Source organism: Scleropages formosus, chromosome 23 (assembly GCF_900964775.1).
Source record: "Scleropages formosus chromosome 23, fSclFor1.1, whole genome shotgun sequence".
In the NCBI taxonomy this organism is placed as follows: Eukaryota; Metazoa; Chordata; class Actinopteri; order Osteoglossiformes; family Osteoglossidae; genus Scleropages; species Scleropages formosus.
The window spans coordinates 9650741-9672057 of NC_041828.1; the positions used below are offsets into that span (position 1 = coordinate 9650741).

A 21317-nucleotide genomic window follows, 5' to 3' on the forward strand; every position below is an offset into this window, starting at 1 on the left:
ACATGATGTAATACCTGCAGATTTGTAAAATCCACCTGACATATTTTGTCTCATTACTTGAATGACACAGTTGCTATTTGCTGACTCCAAAGGTTTTAAAATTGTTCCTCCCCAGAATGTTTGTGCCTTTTCTTTGCAGGGGAGTGTCTTAATTTTCATTTTTTTTTTTTGGCAGTTTTTTTTTCCCTCACATTTTTCAGATAGGCAGTAACATTTTTACCACATATTCTGCTTTATGTTTGAATATTTTGTCACTTCACAAAGGAACTCTCATTTTATGTTTAAGGACAGTTAGTTAGTCCAGTGGTTTCCCATAACTACAGGCTTTTGATTAACTGGAAATGTTAAAATGTTGAGTTCTGTCACCATAATGTCTCACTTTCTTTACATATACTATTCTAGAAATTCTTGGTATATTAAAAACGGTTTGACTTTTGGCATGAGAAGTGTGAGACAGATTATTAATAAAAAGAAAAAGACAATCTAGTCCATGTGAAAGGCATTTATTCTGTTTGTCCTGTTCTCATGAGCAAAATCGTGTTGTGTATTTTTGCACTATGATGTGCCATCATATGGGGACACTGACACGGCAGTTGAAGCTGGTACCTCACATCTGAGATGCTTGTGGGTGTAGCGTTCGAATCCAGGGCAGGGTTTATTCGTGTTCCTCTCTGTTTGTACCCTCCAAACACGCAGAGAAGGGCCCACAGGTCAACCACTTCCATTCTTTCCCTGCCTTTAGTTGTTGCTTCGCGTCAAACGCTATGACACAGCCATCCATTCATGCTGTCATATAAAAAAGATTAATGAAGTATGGTCTTTAAATATGATAAACAATGTAGTTTGGTACGACCAGTTGAATACTATATCCAATACCTTGCAACTTTCATGTGTTTTGAAAATATTTCAAAAACTGATGATGTGTTATAGGCTCTGGACCACCATAACCATGTACTGCCTAAATTGTTACTCTTGGTTGACATGTAATTTACATGTATTATTAATTTTGTAATCCTCTTCCATTTAATGAGTCATCACTGGCCATTATTTTTTGCATGATTTTTCTCATCAGGGAATATTTCTAATTATATTTTATTCATTATTCATTTTTGTAACACCTGGCCCCAAACTCCTGAAAATTATATGCATAAATATCATACAATTTATCACTCCTGCCTCTGCAAAAGCGACAAAGGAAAAATCTGAATGAAACCGTTAAGACTGAACGGCGGGAGGCCGTTTCGAACAGTACCACTACCGAACACTAGGGGTCAGTATTCGGTCCCGCGCTGCTCAAATTCCTCCACCAACGAAGAAGAGTCTGTGCGCTATGACCCGGAAGTGGTTTTTCCTCCAAGGATTGAGTTCAAGTCGCATTAACGAACCATGCAGAAAAATAAACTGCGGAGAAACTTTCCATTCTGAGTAACAACCGTATTTGTAAAGGGTTGGCAGTCTTGGATAAAGGTACGTAACACATCACACCACCACACAAAACAATGTTCATAATGGGTCACTCTTTTTTATTTTTTAAAACTAGTGAGTGAGCTGTGTTAAGCACTTCACTACTACTTGTATGTGTAGTAAGTTTAGCTTGTTTTGTCCCATAAACACGACGGGTCCTTCTTCTAAGAACTGTTCCGCTAAGATCTTCACATGATTTGCAGGATGAGCGCGGAGGCAGCCGACCGCGAGGCGGCCACGGGCAGCCGGCCCTGCACCCCCCCGCAGACCTCCTGGTTCGAGTTCCTGCTGGACGAGGGGCTGCTGGAGAAACACCTGCAGGGCAGCTCACCAGGTGAGAGGAAGAGGAGCGCCTCGTGCGCAGGGCCCCCAGCCACTCCCCCAGAGTGCCTTCCTAGGCTAAGTCACATGTCACGTGTTCCATCTGTCCAGGTTGGGCTCAGGAGGAGTCATCAATAAGGTCATTGTTTTTGACACTTATGTTCATGATTTAGTTGATACTTTTTTTCAAAGCGACTTACGGTGTCAAGCTACTTACAGTCATTTACCCCTTTATGCAGCTGGGTCATTTTTATTGAATCAAATTTAGGATAAGTACCTTGCTCAAGCCGGTTCTAGAGCTGGAGGTGAGATTCAAACCGGCAACCACTGGCTCAAAAGGCAGCAGCTGTAACTGCTACGCTACCAGCTGTCATAATAATGGTAATAATAATAACAACCAGCGTAATTATTATGATTATAATAAAAGCTAGGTGCTGCAATGAATCAGAATCAGAACGAGCTTTATTGCCAAGTATGTTCACACATACAAGGAATTTGTCTTGGTGACAGAAACTTCCACAGCACAGACAGAATGACAGTGACAAGACACAGATGAGAAGATAGAATATGTGAATAAAGGATAAAAAATATATAAAAAATATAAAGTACCCAATATACAAAAATAGTCACTAGACATTGTATGTATGTACAGGTATGTTCTATACAAATGCAAGGGAGTGTGAGTAAGAGATATGATGTGATAAATCATTATAAATATAAATAGCGTTGTGTATTGCATGCATATTGAATACAGCGTGTTTAATTGGTGATCCTTCTGGCACAGATCCTTCACCTGTGCAGCTTGTCATTCAGTTCCTGGAACAAGCCTCCAAGCCCTCGGTGAATGAGCAGAACCAGGTTCAGCCACCTGCAGACAATCGCAGGAACCGGACCCTCAAACTGCTGGCTCTCAAAGTGTCGGCACACCTGAAGTGGGACCTGGACGTGCTGGAGAAAGGGTGCGTGGATGCGGGATTTTCTTGTTTTTTTTCTGAACAAGGGAGGATGTGCACATGTCCTTGGGTGCTGCATTTTCCAGCTGCGTGGGAAGTGGCTGGGACTGTTGGTGGCTGCGTGTGGGTAACTTGTTTGCCTGGTGAACACACAGGTTGTCCATCCCGGTGCTGAACATGCTGCTGAACGAGCTTTTGTGTGTTAGTAAAGTGCCCCCTGGGGTGAAACATGTGGATCTGGATCTGTCCTCCCTGCCCCCCACCACTGCCATGGCTGTGCTCATCTACAACCGCTGGTAATGTTGCCACCTGCGGGTTTCTGCGTCACATTTGTTGCGAAGAGTTAAATGTACCGTATTTGCTGCTGCTGATTTTCTTGCCATTGTTGGTTTTTACTCACTGCCTCTTGTTCCTGTCTGCCCTCTAGGGCCATTAGGACCATTGTGTTGAGCAGCTTCCCAGAAAAGCAGGCCAAGCCTGGGCCTCATCAAATGAACATGTCAGTGCACTAAACTTACGTGAAAAATATTTATTACTGATAAGTGATCATTTTTGCACAAATGTAATTCCCATTGGGAACAACCACTTTGCTATATGTCTCAAGGTTAAACCTGGTGCAGCAGGAGAAGGAGCTGACAGAAAACATTCTGAAAGTGGTAGGTCATGTGGAGGAGCGGACAGCAGTGATTGTTCGGTACTTTGTCTACTCGTTGAATAAATGTAAACGTAGATGAGTTATGGCGTTATTCCTTCACCTCCAGCTGAAGGAGCAGGCTGATGACTCCATCAGAGTGTTGGAGGGGGTCCTTCACATAAAGAAGGACTTCTACATCCACACCTTAAGGACTCTGGACCTGCTTGCTGCCGACCCCTGCACAGCCAATGGAGAGACAGAGTGCTCCACCGCGGGACTCCGTATTAGCGCTGATGAGCTGCACTGTCAGGTACCTCCAGAGGCAGCGCCATATAGAGGAGGAGCAGCAGCTTTCACTTAAGAGGCAACAACTGAACTGGATCTCAACCGTCTGTTCACCGTTTGTTCATGAAAATGGTCCTGTAGTGGTTCAGAATGATTGCAAATTGATAGAATATGAAAGTTGTACTAGGAAAAAGTGAAGGAGGTCAACGAAAAGTTTGTGATTATTGCTTCCCTTCTTATGTGCTTTGTGTCATGCAGGTACATTACGATTTGGGTGCCATCTTCTTTCAGCAAGGCTTTTCAGATCCCTCTGCCTGTGAGAAGGCCAGAGAGCACTTTCTGAAAACCAGGGAGCTGCTGCAGAAGGTAACACTCAATTGGATTTCTTTTTTTCTGTTTTCATAATTTTATTTCAATAACTGGTATGGTGGTAAAGCTGTTAATTTAATAAGGTTTATTGAACATCCATCTAAATTTAAGTATTTGTCAAATGAAGTCATGTTGAAATGCTGAATAGCATCCCCTAACAGCTGGTTTCTTTTGGAGCTCGACTCCAGGGCACTGCACTGTCATCTGGATGAGAAACGCCTGGCTGGGTACTGGAACGCCTGCAGGGTTCTTACCGGGACCTCGGACCCTGGTGATGCACAGCTCCTCCCCTACGGTCTCATCAACAGTTACATCAAGACCAAGAACTTTCAGGTGAGGGCGTTAACTGTTAAACAGGTTGTAATAATGCACTCGATATGTGTTGTTTCTGTTCATAGGTGATCTCAGGTTGAAAGATATTTACATCTTTCTGTGACTCTTCTTGTCATTTTTGTCCATTCTGGAGGACATCTATTTTTAAGTGCAACTCTCACACTGTACAAGTTTCAATGCTTAGTCACAATGTAGCTTCTGTTGTATGCTTTTCAACGATAGCATGTGTCTGTGGGTGAGAAATAGTCAAAACCTTTTTTGCTGAGTCTCGGGAGCATATTCTCACGTGTTTTGTCGTCTCCCCCATTTCCAGGCTCTTATTGAAACTTTCATCCAAGACAACATGTCCCTAAGTTTTCCAAATTACTTCAGACAGTCCATCCTCAGGGAGTTTTTACACCAAGTCCAACAGGGGTGAGTGAGTGCTGTGTAGATCACATTTATGTTGCATTTTGGAGGCTAGTCTCATACTTTTTTCCGTCCTTTTTACATTTTTAATATGTGCATAGAATGCAAGGGGGAGTGAGTGCTGTTTCTGTATTGTCTCATAAAAGAAACTCCTAATTCTGGTCTTGGATGACTTTTGGAGCAGTAGTAATGTGTGTATGTGTGCGTACCGATTAGGGACAGGACACTGGATGAGGTGTGTCACAAGCTGTGTGTGTGCAATGCTGTACGAGATGCTCTGGAGGGCCAGGTCTTAAGTGTGCGCTTCAGCCAGCTGCTCTTCAAGCCCAGAAAGCAGATGATTGACTTCCTGATGGAGGTGAGCAACGACGGGACTCTTTCAAAGGAGAATGTTGTATCCTAGCAGTTGCGGTGCATCTTGTCGTGCTCTGATCATTGCTGTGCGTGCTGCAGGTGTGTGCAAAATCAGTCGACAAGAAATCTTCATCAGAGACCTCCAAAAGAAACATGGCATTCTTCCTCAGGTGGGTGGAACATACTGGTGAACTTACTGGTGTCCTGTTTTTTTTTTTTATTAAAAAAAAGGCAGTTTGACATGGAATGGATTTTGAAGTATTTTGTGATGGAATGCTTGCCTTTCAACAGGACCCTCTGTGAGAGCCTGCAGGATCCTTCGCTGCTCCTCATTGTCTCTTCCCATGAGCTCTTCACAGGGCTACTGGCAGATGAGGAGCAGAAGTGTCTGCTGGATCAGATCAAGAAGAAATCAACAAACGTCAGCCACTGCAGCAAACCACTTCCCACCTTCTATGACATCCCAGGTAGAATGCTGGGGGGCACAAACCTATTTTTCTGATATAGCCTGTTGCTGCCAGCTCACTCTTGTCCCATGGGTCCCCGTAGCCTCTGCCAGTGTGAACATTGGGCAGCTGGAGCACCAGCTCATTCTGTCCCTGGATGCCAGGAGGATCCGGCAGATCCTAATCGAGCTGCACGGCATGGCAGAGCGACCCTTCTGGAGGGTCAACAGCAAGGTCAGGGGGCTCAAGAGGGCATTAGGAGAGACAGGGTACTCGTAATACAAACCTTCCCAGGTTTCTTTATGTATAAAAACCTACACGTGTATTTTATTTATTTTTACTTCTTAAATATACAACTTTCTGCAGCATACATACTACTTCTCTGTGCTGTTTGTGTCAGGTTAGTCAGAGACTCACACACGCCTCTGGCTTTTCCTAGTGGGAGATTCCATCAGACTACATTAGTGTGATCCTGGGCATTAAGGACAACCTGACGCGGGACCTTGTTTACATCCTCCTGGCCAAAGGCTTACACTGCATTACAATAAAGGTTAGTGTATTTTGAGTTCTGTCCCTAGCTTTTTTAATTAATTGATGTTTCCTACAAAATCTTCAGAATTTTTGAAACACAAGCCTTTATTCTTCCCTAAATGTCGAGCACACGATCCTAAAAGAACTTGAGTGTGTAAATAATGTAAATACGAAATGCAGTTTGACGAGAATGCTCCTCGTGTGTCTGTGTTGCTCGCACAGGACTTTGTCCACGCGCGGCAGCTGTTCTCCGCCTGCCTGGAGCTGGTGACTGAGTTTTCCCCCAAGTTGCGCCAGGTGATGCTCAACGAGATGCTGCTGCTGGACATACGAGCCCACGAGGCTGGGGCCGGGCCTGGGGGTAGCCGGGAGCGCCCTCCTGCCGACCTGGTCAGCAGGGTACGTGGGTACCTGGAAATGAGGATCCATGGTACGTACAAGAGTGTTGACTTTTGCCCTTTGGTAGGTACATGTAGGTCTCCATAGCGTTCAAAAATTGAAGTTCAGACATGATCGGTATAATCAGTCTTTGTCAGTGTTACTGTTGGTTCTGGTGCAACATCCTCAAACCTGATGTCCCATTCTTCCATGTTCCAGATGTCCCGCTGCGGCAGATTGTGGGTGAGGAGTGTGTGGCCTTCATGCTGAACTGGAGGGAGAACGAGTACCTGACACTCCAAGTGCCTCAGTCCCTGGTCCAGAGCAACAACTACGTCAAGGTAAAGGCATCCTGATCAACGTGCGGTCACATTTCACATGTGGCTGTTACTGTGTAAACGAGTTAGAAACATGGAGGAGAACCTGCAGGTCCAGGTTTTCCCAAAGACATCGAATAGGATTAGTCTACGCTGATACTAAATCTGTTTAAGAATATCTTTAAAGTCCTTTGTAGCAGTACAATAACAAGTCTCTCTTATTTTTATCCTGTCCTATCCTACTGCATGTCTGTGTCTTCCTGGAAGCTGGGACAGCTTCTGGCTGCCACCTGCAAGGAGCTACCCGGGCCCAAGGAGAGCAGGCGGACTGCCAAGGATTTGTGGGAAGTTGTGCTCCAGATCTGCAGCGTGTCCACCCAGCACAAGCGGGCCAGCGACGGCCGAGTCAGCCTCATCAAGCAGCGAGAGTCCACCGTTGGCATAATGCCTCGGTACAGGAACCGGTTCCTTGAGCTGTGTCCCAGCATCCACCCTTTTTGGGTCTAGATGATGCCCTGCTTGTCAGAGAACAAGGTAGCAGGTAGTGTAGTGGTTAGAGCTGACATATTTGGACTTGAAGAACCCAGGTTCAAATCCTACCTCTTGCTGTTGTTCGCTTTGTTAGGTACTTTGGAGAACAGCATCAGCTAAATGAATAAATTTGTTCCTAGTGTCATCTGCGCAAGCAGGTCATCATCGCTCGTCATCTTTTTATTTTTAATCCCATGTACCCTTACAGGGAAATAATGTATCCTGTACTGGTGTCTTTTTAGGAGCAAATTCGTTACCTTCATCAAGAAGCTTCGGGTAAGTACACTGTATTTTTTAGGGTCATGGTGAATCCAAGAATCGGATCAGCGGCTGTTTCATGGACCCGGTGCTTCTATTCCAGGAGCCGTTGGTTCTGACCACGCTGATCTCGCTCTTTGTGAGACTGCACAGCATTGTGAGGGTATGTGAACACCTTCGTTATTCTGGATAGCAGTGGGAAAAGTGACATGTCCGTCCTTATGGTTGACCCAACTTTCTTGGTACAGGATGACATTGTTAATGAAGTCACAGCGGAGCACCTCTCTATATGGCCCACGACTATACCAAAGTAAGTCTTCTGTCACTTTCCTCCTGCTTCTTATAAGTCAGTGAATGTTACATATTTTCTGAAAGATAAGACTGTTTTCTTGAAAGCCCGTTTGGTTGAATCTACCAACAGTGAGTATAGTGTCTTTAGTACTTGGATGGATGGGAATGCTGTGGAATCGAGGCCGATGCTTAGCAACCATGGCCGTGGTTTCCCAGTCAGAGGAAGAATGGAATTTGGTGGCCAGTTCTTTCTTTTGTACATGTCTGGGGAGTTCATAGTGAAACATGTAAACTCCACAACCCCCTGAGCTGGATTCGAACCCTATGCCCACCGAACAGCTTCGGAGCTGAGAGATGCTGGCATGAACCCCCTGTGCTACCATGTCCCGTATATGGCATACAACACATTTTCTCACAATTTCATTTGAAGTATTGTTCCAGTGCATTTTCAAATGAGTTTGTAAAGTTTTTAATTTTATTATATGCTTTTTTAATTCATCTTATGGAAGATATCACACAAGAATAGATTGCTGGGTTTTTGTTGCAAACCATTTTAGTCAAAAAGTCGAAGCAGCGCTGTAGTTTGAGCACATGTTAAACAGCCTCCACGTATTTTAGGTTCTCCTCCACATGGAATATGTGATGAACAGAAAGAATCTCTGGTTGTGTGTTTGTCTCTGTGACAGTACGTCTGAGCCTCCCTCCCTTTGTCTTTCCAAGTCTGCAGTCTGTGGATGTGGAGGCTGTGGCTGTCACAGTGAAGGAACTCGTGACCTACGCCTTGAGCCTCAACCCAAACAACCACTCCTGGCTCATCACGCAGGCAGACATATACTTTGGTAAGTGACAGCTGTATTGGAGGTGGTCAACTCCACTGCTCCAGGTCCATATGGTACTGCTGCTCTTCTGTCTTAATTTGTCATGGAACAAACTTCAAAGATAGAAACCAGTATCTGGATCTCTTATTTTTTTTAAAAAAAAAAGCCAAAGTGGATTCTTACTGCCTAACACCCGGTGCTCCATTTGTCTTCACAGTGACCAACCAGTACTCGACAGCTCTTCATTACTACCTCCAAGCTGGTGCGGTGTGTTCTGACTTCTTCAGCAAAGCTGTGCCTCCCGACGTTTACACAGATCAGGTAACTTCACGTCCAAGGCTCTCCGAATGAAAAACACTGCATTTAAAAAACGTACCGCAGAGCACAAGATATATTTTTGAAGCATTTCATGCACTTGCACTGGAGCTACAGTTGCCAGCATTTGAAATCCAAATGGATGTGCAGCAACTGAGATCTGAGTGTGATCATGGGGAAGAGTTACCGTTTTGGACTGAGCACAGGCTATGAGGAAAAGCTGTGACAGCGGAACCCCCAGCCCCCTCCCCCCCCACACGTCTTTAGCTCCCTTTGGCGGGAAGTACTGTTTTCAGGCCAGAAACCACAGGTGTTTGTTGCAGATTTGAATATTGGGTCGAAAAAGCGTTTCTAACACAACAGATGACCGTAGGTGCAGTCAAGTGAGAATATGCTTTTTCCTGTCAGGTTCTGAAGAGAATGATCAAGTGCTGCTCGCTGCTGAACTGTCACACTCAGGTAAGAATGAGAGACCCATCACACTGATCATTTTAATAAAAATCGGTGACGTGACTGAATTTAACGGTTGGCTGATTCCGTGCCGTTTAGGTTGCAGTACTTTGTCAGTTCCTCCGGGAAGTGGACTACATGACAGCATTTAAAGCTCTTCAAGAACAGAGCAGGTAAACTTTTTTTTTTTTTTAATTGATTTGCTCAAAGAAATATAGCACAGAAAATGTCTAATGACAATCTTTGTTTTTCAGTCATGATGCCATGGACTCTTTTTACGATTACATCTGGGATGTTACAATACTTGAGTACCTGACTTGTATCCTTTGGGGATGGTTTAGTTTAATCTTTTTTTAGGGATATACTACGTATTACGAAAAGAATTTGTAATCTTCTCCCTTAACCACATGCCCAGACATTCACCATAAACGAGGGGAGAATGAAAAAAGACAAATAGCTGTAAGTACTTGAGCCTTTCTCTATTGGATGTTAACATTTCACCAGTAGACTTGGTTACGAAGGTGAGTTGCTCCAGGCTCCTGAGCGCAGCTGCGTCTCCTTCCTCAGATCAAGGCCATTGGGCAGACGGAGCTGAACGCCAGCAACCCTGAGGAGGTTCTGCAGCTGGCTGCCCAGAAGAGGAAGAAGAAGTTCCTTCAAGCCATGGCCAGATTGTATTTTTAGATAAAACAGTGGAACTTTTTATTTTGCATTAGATAATAAACATTTAAAACATTTACATATTTGCTGGTGAACTTTCTGAAGGAAACGTTCCTACTGTTATAGCAGTTTGTGGTTCAAGTTCCATGCATGCTGGAATGCAATAGGGAAAAGGCATCTTGTACATCCCATATCTGTTACAGGACCACATGCAATTCAGAGAATTGCCTTTCTGATCAGATTTTGTCTACATTTATAATTTAAGTACATTCATATTGCGCAAGTCTTTCACTGAGCTGACATCCAGGTGTAAGTACATATATTCATTTGCATTTTTTTAATGTCTAAACAGCAGAGAATTCCTATTTATGGAAACCTTCCATAACTGATAGTTTTGACCAGTTCAAAATTATAGGCACCTTTACAAAATTAAAATATAAAGTATTTAAAATAGATATTTACAAATAGTGGCTTTGTAAGTTGATTTCAGGTACTGTTTAAAATAACTAATGCTTAATTACAATTAAATTCTTTAACAAATAAGAGGCAGAGACTGTGCTTATAAAACCCAAACAAAGCTTATGACAGAAAAAACAAGCGATCCCTCCCAACACCTTTTTAAGGGTTGTGTATGAAATGTGATTGAGATGATGCTCCTGAGGATCAATGGGAAGATGGCTTCTCTGTACTCTTGGGTGGGGTTAGAATGGTGCTCCTAGGTACTGGTGACAGCCTGTTCATACTCTCTAGCTGCCTTTGCTGGGCATCAGTCTGGGGTGACAAAATAGAAATTTTCATGAAACGTGGTCCTATCATCTTATCGTCTGTGTAACTGCCCATGACTGCACAGGTTCGCAACATCTAAACTACAAATAACTTTGGGGCTGAGGCCCAAACAATGATGAGGGTGGAGAACTACAGCAGTACAATAGCACTCTTGTCCTGGAAGCTAGGAAACCACGTGAGGCAAGAGTTTGAAAGTATCACTCACCAGCATGGTCAGGTAGTCCACATGAGTCTGAATGTTATATCCATCCTCTCTGGCCACCTGCGTGAAGTCCTTCACCTGCTCGCAGGCAGACTCGCTGATCGTCTTCATGAAAGGAGTCATCCAGCTCACACACTTGGCTAGGATGTCCTGCCGCAGGCCTTTAGTGAAAAGCACACTATCAAGATCATAGCTGTGTAACTCTGCAAAACCTCTACCAGCTTATAAAAAAGGTTCAGCCCAACTACTAAAGGGACATTTACCAGACCAGTTCAAAAGAAATCTTACCAGATGCATTTTGAGCAACTTCAAAGGAAGTGAAATGACTAAGTGCTGCAGCAGCCAATACTCCATACTGGTAGTCCAATGAATTAATATCAAGAATACATAAATCTAAAAGCTGTGAAAAGAAGGAAAACAGTACTGTAAATACTATTTAACAAAATTGACAACAATGATGGTGTTAAGTATATTTAAAGAATCCAGTGTATATAGACAGGAGATATACCTGTGCAATTTGTATGTAGGTTTTCTGAGAGAACTGAGGTACTAAAATGTTGGGGTCATCCTTCAAAGATGCCACTTGAATGTAAAGTTTTAACCAGGATATGACTGTCTCGGGACGGATTTCCCAATTCAAGGCCTGTAAAAACAATAGTGTCCTCAAGAGCAAAATGCTAGACCACCATCAAAATATATCAAAGAAGTTAGTATATGTTCACGTAAAAGTTAAGGTTTTGCGGAGAAGTTACCTTTAACATAATAAGTTCCATCAGTTTTATTTCATCCACTAAGCAGGACCCATCTGTCAGATAAGCAAAATCCTGCAACTTTGGAGGATAAATTTCCTAATGAAGAAAGAAAGAAAGAAAAAAACTTTTCTAAGAAGTCTAATCAGGGGCTTTTATTTGTTGTACATTATTTGTATTTCACATTCAGGGATTTTTTTTTTCCAAGGTATAGTAGGCTACGATTGGTTCTATGTTAAAAAGTGAAAGGACAACTGAGGATGAAAGAAATGTTGCATTAAGACAATCCTTCCACCAGTGGTTCTTGAAGTGGTGAAACTCACAAATATGTGTAGTAGTGTATCAGCTGTCAGGGTTTAATATCTCCCAGTATGTTTGTCTTTGACAAGAAACTGCTTTAATTACAAATATACAGTTATATACAATAGCTATTTTACTACCATTTATTTTTTCTTAGCTGACACTTTTCTCACGTGACTTAGTGTTAAAACACTATTATTCATACAGCAGATTCATTTTTACTGTATAAATTCAGGGTAAGCACCCTGATCAAGAGGACTATAGTTAGAGCACAGATTAGACCCTGCATCCTTTAAGTGCAAGGCTACAGCTCTGCCCCAGGCATTTTGTAACTGATATATTCTGCTCCAGCCTTTGGACTGAAAAAGAACAGTGCCTTGCTAAAGGAAGTGATGGACCTTAGTAACGAACAGATTACCTCAACTTTGGAGGCAATGAAAAGAGCTGTGATCCCAATAAGCTGTAAGCAGTTCTTGTCAACACAATCCTGCGTCATCATAAACCGGTCAAAATAGTCCTGTGCCAAATAGAATGTCTCGCGATGAAAACTGAATTCTTCACTGACCTGGAAACAGAGATATACCATTGGTCACAAAGGAAACATGAACACAAAGTACTCATAAATGTATACTGATTTCTTTGACACTTAGAACACAATATGGTGAAGGATATTTAGCTCAAATTTATTTCCATGAAAAAAAGGTAAATTTAACTCTTAATTAGAGGCCCCTGAACAACTGGAACACAAAGGGGTTCAAGAAATTAAAGGTAAAACTAATGTAAACATAAGATAAAGTTTAGGATGTTGACTAGCTATAGAGTGTCTGCAAAACATACCTCCAGAAGCCAGTCTAGGAGTATAGATCTCATTTTGGGCTGCAGGTTTGGATTCTGCTTCATGAAGCTCTTGTCATGGATGTACTTGAGATCTTTGTTCAACATCTTAATCCAAACATCATCTGAGCTGCCCCAACTGCCACAAGTAAAACTGATTAGATAAACTGCTGATATGGTGTCAACACTGAGTTATGGAGGGAAGGCTAGACACCCGAGGTATGAAGGAAACCTAGGCGTAAAACAGGCAGATCAGCCAATGTGAAAAACATACCTGAGGCATGGCAAAGGAGATGTTTTCAGGTTTCTGAACTCAGACAGACTCCTCGCTACCTCCAGTTCTTTGTGTGGTGTTTCACTGAGGATGCTGGGGCCATCACTCACTGACAAACACTGACCCTAAAGAAGAAGCCACTGTTGAGTTTTGAACATAACCTTTGCATATGCTTCATTCATATGACATACAAGTCTGAATAAAACTGTGACATTATGACCTGTATTGAAACCGTTTCCAATATTTTGACTAAACTGTCTTTTGACATTAAAAAAATACTTAGATGTTTTATTTGACTCAACTATACTGCACAGAGGATAAAAGTAGAGAAAAGGACCTATAGACAGGACAAGATTCTAAATGTCTGGCAGTTAGAACAGGTTTATTTTATGGAAGTTAATTATTTAAATAAAGTACCAGGTATAAATGGCTGGCATGACAAGTAGTACTGGTGCTTCAGTTCCTGGATTGTGCATTCGGTGTCAGTCTGAGTAGAGTTTGCTTGTTTTCCTGTGTTTGCATGGGCATCCTCTGGGTTCCCTGACTGGTTGCCCAATCATGGACTAGCATTCCATACAGAATGCACACTGCCTCATGCTCTAAGTTTCTAGGACAGGCCCTCAACTACTGTGACCTTGCAGCGAGCAACTGGCGACAACGGGTATAAATAATGTGATTATAAATGAATTACCTCTGTTGTATGCATTTGAACTTTAGTTACAGTAAGCTTTGATTTTCTTCTGTTGCACTGCAAAAAAAAGACACACACAAGGTAAATTAACACATTAAAGGAATCTGTTTCTATATAGAAAGATTTTTGAAATTTCACATACCTGTGAGGCTTTCTTTCTTGTCAGCTTGACACTCAGCATTGTGGAATTCACATCTTTATCCTGTAATAACCCGCTGCAAAGTAATCAAACAACGAAATATAACCAGAAATAGAAACAGAAAATTATTCAGGTAACATAAGTGTGATGGTCAGAACAAAGGTAATTCATTACCTCCGCCTAGACATCTTCAAACTGTATTCTTATCCTGTAATGAAAAAAGAAACATAACAGAGTTGAGAGTAACAAAAATATTAAACAGCAATGCAGCTATATATGTGTGTGTATATATATATATATATATAGTAATATAGTAATTCTGTGCTACATTAACATGTCATGTGTCAATGCTTGCTTTGTGTAAATACATTACATGTCTGGTCTAACAGGGACAGTTATGTGTTTACACAAATACCAAGCATTGACACATGTTAATGTAGCACAGAATTATATTGTGAAATAAACTAAAGATGTAAAACTGAAGTACAGTCTGCACTACAGCTCCCTTAACAAAAATGCTTAGTTTCAAACAGCTCTGCTGGTATCAAAAAATAATGCAAGGTGAAAACCTTTCTCTGCCCATTTAAAAGTTTGCAAAATGATGATAATTATTGCAATTCTATAATATAACAGCCGGTCGATAAGAAAGAGGTCAACAGCACGTCACGAAGCTACACCGCGCCATAGGAGGAAGGAGGAAGGAATAGACACCGAAACAGTAGGAAATTTCTAAATTTACAATTCACAAACTTCATGATAAAGAGCATAACGTGAGACTGTTCAAAAACACAGCACAGGCGGAAATTAAAATGTGCATATTCCTGCTTTTTTCAGTGTTTCCTTATATTTTCTTCCTTACCTCAGAATGAAGGTGTCTCTGAGGGCAGATAATCAGCCGGCGCTCGCGCCAAGGGGCGATGCCACTGCGCATGCCCGTCCGTCTGTCAGGTCCGCTGCGCGCCACTCCACGGCACGTCACACGAAACGGGAAATACGGAGCGCAGACGGCGGAAAACGTACATTTTACACTGTCTTTCTTGTTTTTTGAATTTTTTTTTTACAAGCTCCCGTATGAGACGCTGCTGAATAGTTAAGAGTATAAAGAGTAAGGTGCCAGTTAGCAAAATCCAAGTCAAATTGTTCTTCATTAACAGTTGAATTTTTTTTTTTTAAAATAAACGATAGAAAAAGTAATATAACTAAATTACATGCATGTTTTGAGGAAGCCATTAAGCTTTATCATACGTTCTAAACTTTAACCTTTTCACTTTACCAAGCATACGACAGTTCCTGCAACTTAAAAAAAATGGAAATCATTTTCTTTTGATTGGAGGACTTTTGGACAGAAGTAGCCAATAGGAAGCAAAACAAATGGCACAACGTGCCGTCGCTGCGGAACGTAAACAAATTCGCGGTTTTTCTGAGCTTGTTTGCGATCATTAATGTTTCAAGTGTCTAAGTCGTTTTATAGTATATCGTAGCTGCAGTACATGCGAACATATCATTGCATATTAAAATGATAAATTCTATCTACATTATGTCTAAAGTCACATCCTTAAAATCAGACTTTAAATGTGAAACATTGTGAAATAGCTAAACCTTTTAAAAAAAGCTTTATTATATAGCTAGTATATAATAAAATAATATATAAATAGTAATAATAATTATTATATAAAATACACTAAATAATAAGAAGCAATCGCGTTAATATTATATTTAGTTAAACATTTTTCAGGTCCAAAAAAAAATTCAATACAGCAGAAAAACTTGATTCAGAAATCAAACGTTCCGTAATATAACGATGCTTTGTATTTGTTTCTGTAATTTAAACAAAAAAATCTTTTTCAGTTTTACAAATGGTAGCAATGCTTCATGAAGACATATTCGTTATGGATTGCACTGCTTATTCTTACACTTTTACACATCTTTACATCTGACACAATACACCTTTTCAAGAGGTCCAAAACGTTCACTCATCTGACAGATGTACAATGTTTTTGTCACAGCCATTCTTATTAAAGCATCATTCGTCGGTAAATATTTTAACATACACATATTTAATTTGCTTTTCTAATATTCCAGTCACACATTATTAACAAAATGTAATACATAATTAAAATATTAAAGTTCATTTCCATTCTGTAATATTCTACAAATATGTTCACATCTAATGAAAATGTAACAAGACATATTAACCATGCAGTGCAGAACAGTGTTTGAACCTTAAAACACTAACATTCATTAACTCATTCATTCATCATCGGTAACTGCTTGTCCAGTGCAAGGTCATGGTTGTCTGGAGCCTATCCAGAAACATAAGGCCTGTGACAGATTAAACCATGTCTGGTACACCAGTCTGTTACAGACATAAATTAAGTTGAAGAAGATTACATTACCTTACAAAGTAAATGCACGAAAACAAATGCAGGAATTGAATGAGTTTAATCAAAATTCTAACTTGTTCATGCTGGATATTTATAAAATTTACAGGAGTTCTGCAATGACCCTGAGAAATAGGCCTTCACAGGGTAATTAATTGTTACAAGTCTTTTAATATTCCCTGAAGATTCTGAATTACATTTCCCTGTATTTCATATCTGCATTTTTAAGTGTGTTTGTTACCATGCATTGGGATTCCAGTTGCTGGGATGTTGAGACAAGTGTTTGACAAAATTGAGTGAGTGTGCAGTTTGTGTAGATGTGATTACCTGTCATAGCTTATAAAGCTTAATATCCCTGTTGTTCCTCTCTAAATTACGGCAAAATTACCCTGGCACAGAATCATCACCAAAAGCAGGCCCTGTGAATGGCTTGTTGACTTCTTGGTTTCCATGTCACCTGGAGGTTTTTTGCTGTGTGCATAGGTGAGTTTTAGGATTGCTGGAGAGCTTCAGCACTTCACCTGGACAGCCTCTGCAATGGCTCATGCCCTTTTACCCCCCTGGCCTTGGTCCGACAAGCATCACCGTCATGGAGCAGACTTATGACGACGCAAGGCATTGTGGGAAAGCCGCTGCCTCTTAAGGTTGTCCTTGACTCTTTGTCGGAGGCGCCGCTTGGATTGTTCAAATAAGTTCTTTGGGAACTTGGCAGTATTGCTTCCAGCGAAGTGGTTCTGCTTTTGCTGAGGCTCACTCCTGCAAGACCAGCAAAATGTGTTAAATAACCCACTGCAAGCAAAACAACGTCTGTTACAGGGACCGCAGACATACAGTCAATCCTCTCCATGACTTCAAGTTATATGAAAAACAAATTCTCGTTCTGCAACTTTGTACATACTGTGTCCATGGCTACCGTGGGCACACATTTGTTTCTGCCAGTGTTTTCTACTGACTGTTTTTATTGTAAAGTAGCAGAGTCATTTTTTGGTATTTGAATGCGGTAGAAGGGGGTGCGGTGGCGCAGTGGCGCAGTGGGTTGGACCACAGTCCTGCTCTCTGGTGGGTCTGGGGTTCGAGTCCCACTTGGGGTGCAGACTGGCGCCCTGTCCTGGGTGTGTCCCTTCTCCCTCCGGCCTTACACCCTGTGTTACCGGGTTGGCTCCGGTTCCCTGCGACCCCATATGGGACAAGCGGTTCTGAAAATGTGTGTGTGTGTGGATTCGGTAGTTCGATGGGGAGTTGCTGAATTTTGTAATGACCGCACCTGCAATTGGGCTGGTGGAAGTGGGTATAGACACCGTTCCTCGGAGAGTGATGCCTGCTATGTAGGGTGTACACAGACATGCTAGGGTGCTCGATCAGCAGGTTCTCCAGCGGGTTTGTCTCCAGGAGCACCGTGGCCTCGCCTCCAGCTGTGAAGCAAGGAGGTGGGGTAACAATCCAACCCTCATTCAGGGCACATAAGCAACTCCCATCCTCAGGGTCCTCCAGCATGTACAGGGAAGAACAGGAAGAGTAAAGGGACTGATCATCAGGGGACGGGATTTCCTGTGAGTGCTTCCTGCTTGCTCTGATGCCGTAAGAGGTGCCATCAGCATCTGCAGTGGAGAGGCCACAAAAAGTAACACTGAAGCACAGAAGACACTAAACCCATGAATACACACCACATATTTTTCTGATTGGCATCTCCGGTTTCCATTCATAAGCGTTGGCTGTAAGTGCAAAGAAATTAAGTCACATAGATTTTGGGTGACTAAATGAAAAGTAGAGAACCCAGTGTGCTGTGTTGTTATACTGATTCAGTGACTACGCACTATTTATATTTCTTGGGTGCAGTCAGTTTTTCCAAAGGTAAATATAAAAAGCCGGCATGCCAAGGGAAGCCAGAGAGTGTCTCAGACAGATTGTTATTCTGACTGCCTGCGTGTAAAAATAGCTTCATCTACAGTGACGTCCAAAGATTGAGCATGAAATGGAAGGACGAGGCCAAACAAAACTGATGTTATGACATCTCTGACCTTTGCCTCCAAAGTTCAGTTTTATTTGTTCCAGATAATACTAACTTCCTCGAAGACTGACAACAATCCTTTTCATAAGCATAACAGTAAGCTCTGGGAGATATGCGATTGTGTCTCCACAGGCTGCGCTCAGACAATCACAGCTTTTACAGTAAAATGCACCACTCTGTAGTGCATAATACTAGTCAAAAGTTTGAGTCCTTTGGGGAAACCTGGGCAACAACTGTATGGGACGCACTGGAAAGCAAAGGAACACACGAGGTCTGCTGTAGGTCTCTGGGATCTGCTGCAGAAGACACACCGGCTCATTCCCTGGTTACCAAATACCTTCTGAACAAAGTAGCTACTATACCAATAACTAGTATCATGCAAATATATTCAGAGTTTCAGCTGATACTGTACATCTGTAGAGGGCTCAACAGCTATTATTTATATTCAATAACACTAATTTTATAAAAATGTACATGAAGAGCTAGTACTGAAGGGGGTGCGGTGGCACAGTGGGTTTGACCGGGTTCTGCTCTTCAGTAGGTCTGGGGTTCGAGTCCCCCAGTGCCTTGCGACGGACGGATGGGCGTCCCGTCCTGGGTGTGTCCTCTCCCCCTCCACCCTTATGCCCTGTGTTGCCGGCTTAGGCTCTGGCTCCCTGAGACCCCACATGGGACAAGCTGTTTCAGACAATATGTGTATGTATAGATCGCACTGAAAAAAGATGACTTGAAGGCCACAGTGACCAACCTCTGCCTTGGTCTATTGCTCAGAGATGTGAGCACATGTATGGCATTTGGCTATGATTTTACTTCCTGCCTTTCTCCACCATCTCCTTTATTTTACTTCTGAACCACTTTGTTGGCCATCTGTGCATCAATCCTTCCATCATGCTGTCAGTGGTATCTCCAGGCTTTCTTGGAAACGGGCCGATTCCTTTATCCCTGAGACATTCGCAGCTGCGTGTCACACGAAACAAGACATCGCCAAGCAGCTGCTGCCTTGCAAAGTGTATCAAGCACGCATTGACGTCTGGTTGCTTCTAGAAGGTAGTGTCTGGTGTGTGAAGGAAGCATCCACATTGTTTCTAAAAGCTTCTGGGAGATAGGCAACTTCAACTCAGGGCTTCAGTTACATATTTGTCTCTACAGTAAATGTAAAAAGCCAAGGCATTAAGAGAACTTTACAGTTTAATTTACAAGGTTGTAAATGGTGTTTGATGACAGTTAGTCATTATTATTCTAAAACAGTGCAAAAAGGACTCTTAATAATCTGCAAGCACCTTCAAATCATTTCAGCAAACATTTCTTTTTCATGCAAAGCTGACTACTACCCTCTACTCTCTTATCATATAATGGCATCTCCTGTGATAATAATAATAAAAATACTATTATACAGTATATATTGTATCTCATCAACATTATTATTATTAGTATTAGTAGTAGTAGTAGTGGTGGTGGTATTGAAGATATATAGTTGCACAAAAATCAGACTCTATTATACTGCTGGATGGGACATAAAGCAGATGCGTCCAGCACCGCAGAGTGTCAAGTCTCACCATGGTAATCGACAAGGATCCACTCATCATCTTCTTCCTTCTCATCAAGTTCATACTTTGTCTCGAGCAGACTGCTGTCCCCTGCAGCGTCTCCAAACAGCACCCTGGTGAGTCTCTGGAACATCCCTGAGGCGAGCGATGAGCAACGGGCTCCGCACAAGGGCTGAGCGGTCCGGGGGTCGGCTGTGTGAGCTGCTCAGACAGGTGGCAGGTGAGCTACTATGGTCTTGTTTCGGACAAGTGCGGACCGGCTCGAACCTAACTGAGCAAAAGAGCTCAGGAGGTCAGTAAGAAAAAGAAACAGTAACTCGCACCTTCATGAGATCCAAGGAAGAAAAACTGAATAATGGTCTGGCTGCCTGTAAGAGATCCATATTTTGAAGGAGATGTAAACAAGTGAAATTTTCCTAAGAATAAGTAGACTAGCAGGGACTAATGCTGGTATTTAATAGAGGCTTGAAGTTAAATATAGTCAAGGCAATATACAGTTGGTGCCAAACATCCAGTCTGTTTTAATAATCCTAAAATAGTTACTTCATCTGCAGGTCTATTTGTGGTATGATCTAGCACCTAACAGCAGTCTGGTCAGCATCTAGTGCTTCTCGTCCTGGCAGATGGAGCCCCAAGCTGTGCCCAGGAGAAGGCCTAACTTCAGCGGTTGGCAATTCGACCAGTCCCCCATTGACCCCATCAGCCCAGCTCAGGTTGCACACCTCCCGGTGCTTCCACCTCAGGTGGTTTGCCCAAAACAGACCAGTGGCGCTTCTGCCTCGACACTTCATCTATATGCATCGCATCCAGCAGGTTTTCTAAACCAAAAAACAGCTGGGACGCAGCGTTAAATTCATTATTCAGCACAGCAGCACACCCTGAGGATCTCAACACACACACTCACAATGGTATCTATAAACAAAAATACTGTATATAGTCTAAATAAGCTCCAGCCATATGCCTACATTGGCAATGTTTCAGAATTCGTTGCTTTGTATTTTAGAAGATGTTAGACAGTTGTGCTGCATAACAGACTACGCACTTTTTCACTGCAGTGTGGACAGGACATTCTTTGTTTAAAAATATTAAATATTGATATTATTATGAATATTAAATTTCAAAGGTATCCTCATTTGTTGCACCTATCCGCTTACTGATTAAACATTTTAAAAAACGGGAATTCCGGAAAATGAATCAAGTGACAAAAACAAATTTCCAAGTGAAAATAAAACATTTGTTGGATTAATGTTTTTTACCACCAGAAATACAGTATGTGTTCAATAAAAGGTG

The 21317-nt window shown here is 42.1% G+C and overlaps 3 protein-coding genes across 3 annotated transcripts; 1 reads left to right on the forward strand and 2 right to left on the reverse strand.

Annotated features, from left to right (window-relative positions):
• Window positions 1–1340: 1340 nt before the first annotated feature.
• ints8 (integrator complex subunit 8) lies at window positions 1341–10157 on the forward strand. Its single transcript, XM_018750519.2, has 28 exons — window positions 1341–1467; window positions 1668–1798; window positions 2570–2744; window positions 2894–3034; window positions 3166–3237; window positions 3343–3394; window positions 3500–3682; window positions 3916–4023; window positions 4204–4359; window positions 4673–4773; window positions 4984–5125; window positions 5221–5291; window positions 5413–5588; window positions 5671–5801; window positions 6007–6117; window positions 6321–6528; window positions 6696–6817; window positions 7061–7245; window positions 7567–7600; window positions 7686–7745; window positions 7831–7892; window positions 8594–8712; window positions 8909–9012; window positions 9415–9465; window positions 9556–9629; window positions 9711–9775; window positions 9872–9915; window positions 10024–10157. The coding sequence occupies exons 2-28, from the start codon at window positions 1669–1671 to the stop codon at window positions 10138–10140; spliced, it is 2994 nt and encodes a 997-aa protein (XP_018606035.1). The 5' UTR covers window positions 1341–1467; window position 1668; the 3' UTR covers window positions 10141–10157.
• Window positions 10158–10775: 618 nt separating this feature from the next.
• LOC108933443 (G1/S-specific cyclin-E2-like) lies at window positions 10776–15121 on the reverse strand. The gene is made up of 12 exons (XM_018750520.2): window positions 14951–15121; window positions 14266–14299; window positions 14095–14167; window positions 13953–14009; window positions 13262–13386; window positions 12991–13126; window positions 12572–12718; window positions 11857–11952; window positions 11613–11747; window positions 11393–11504; window positions 11108–11265; window positions 10776–10887 (listed from the first exon to the last, which is right to left on the reverse strand). Exons 2-12 carry the CDS (start codon window positions 14277–14279, stop codon window positions 10780–10782), a joined length of 1161 nt encoding a protein of 386 aa, XP_018606036.1. The 5' UTR covers window positions 14280–14299; window positions 14951–15121; the 3' UTR covers window positions 10776–10779.
• Window positions 15122–16125: 1004 nt separating this feature from the next.
• Window positions 16126–20179, reverse strand: LOC108933363 (tumor protein p53-inducible nuclear protein 1-like). Its single transcript, XM_018750339.2, has 3 exons — window positions 20037–20179; window positions 17737–18070; window positions 16126–17228 (listed from the first exon to the last, which is right to left on the reverse strand). Exons 1-3 carry the CDS (start codon window positions 20158–20160, stop codon window positions 17060–17062), a joined length of 627 nt encoding a protein of 208 aa, XP_018605855.2. The 5' UTR covers window positions 20161–20179; the 3' UTR covers window positions 16126–17059.
• Window positions 20180–21317: the final 1138 nt, after the last annotated feature.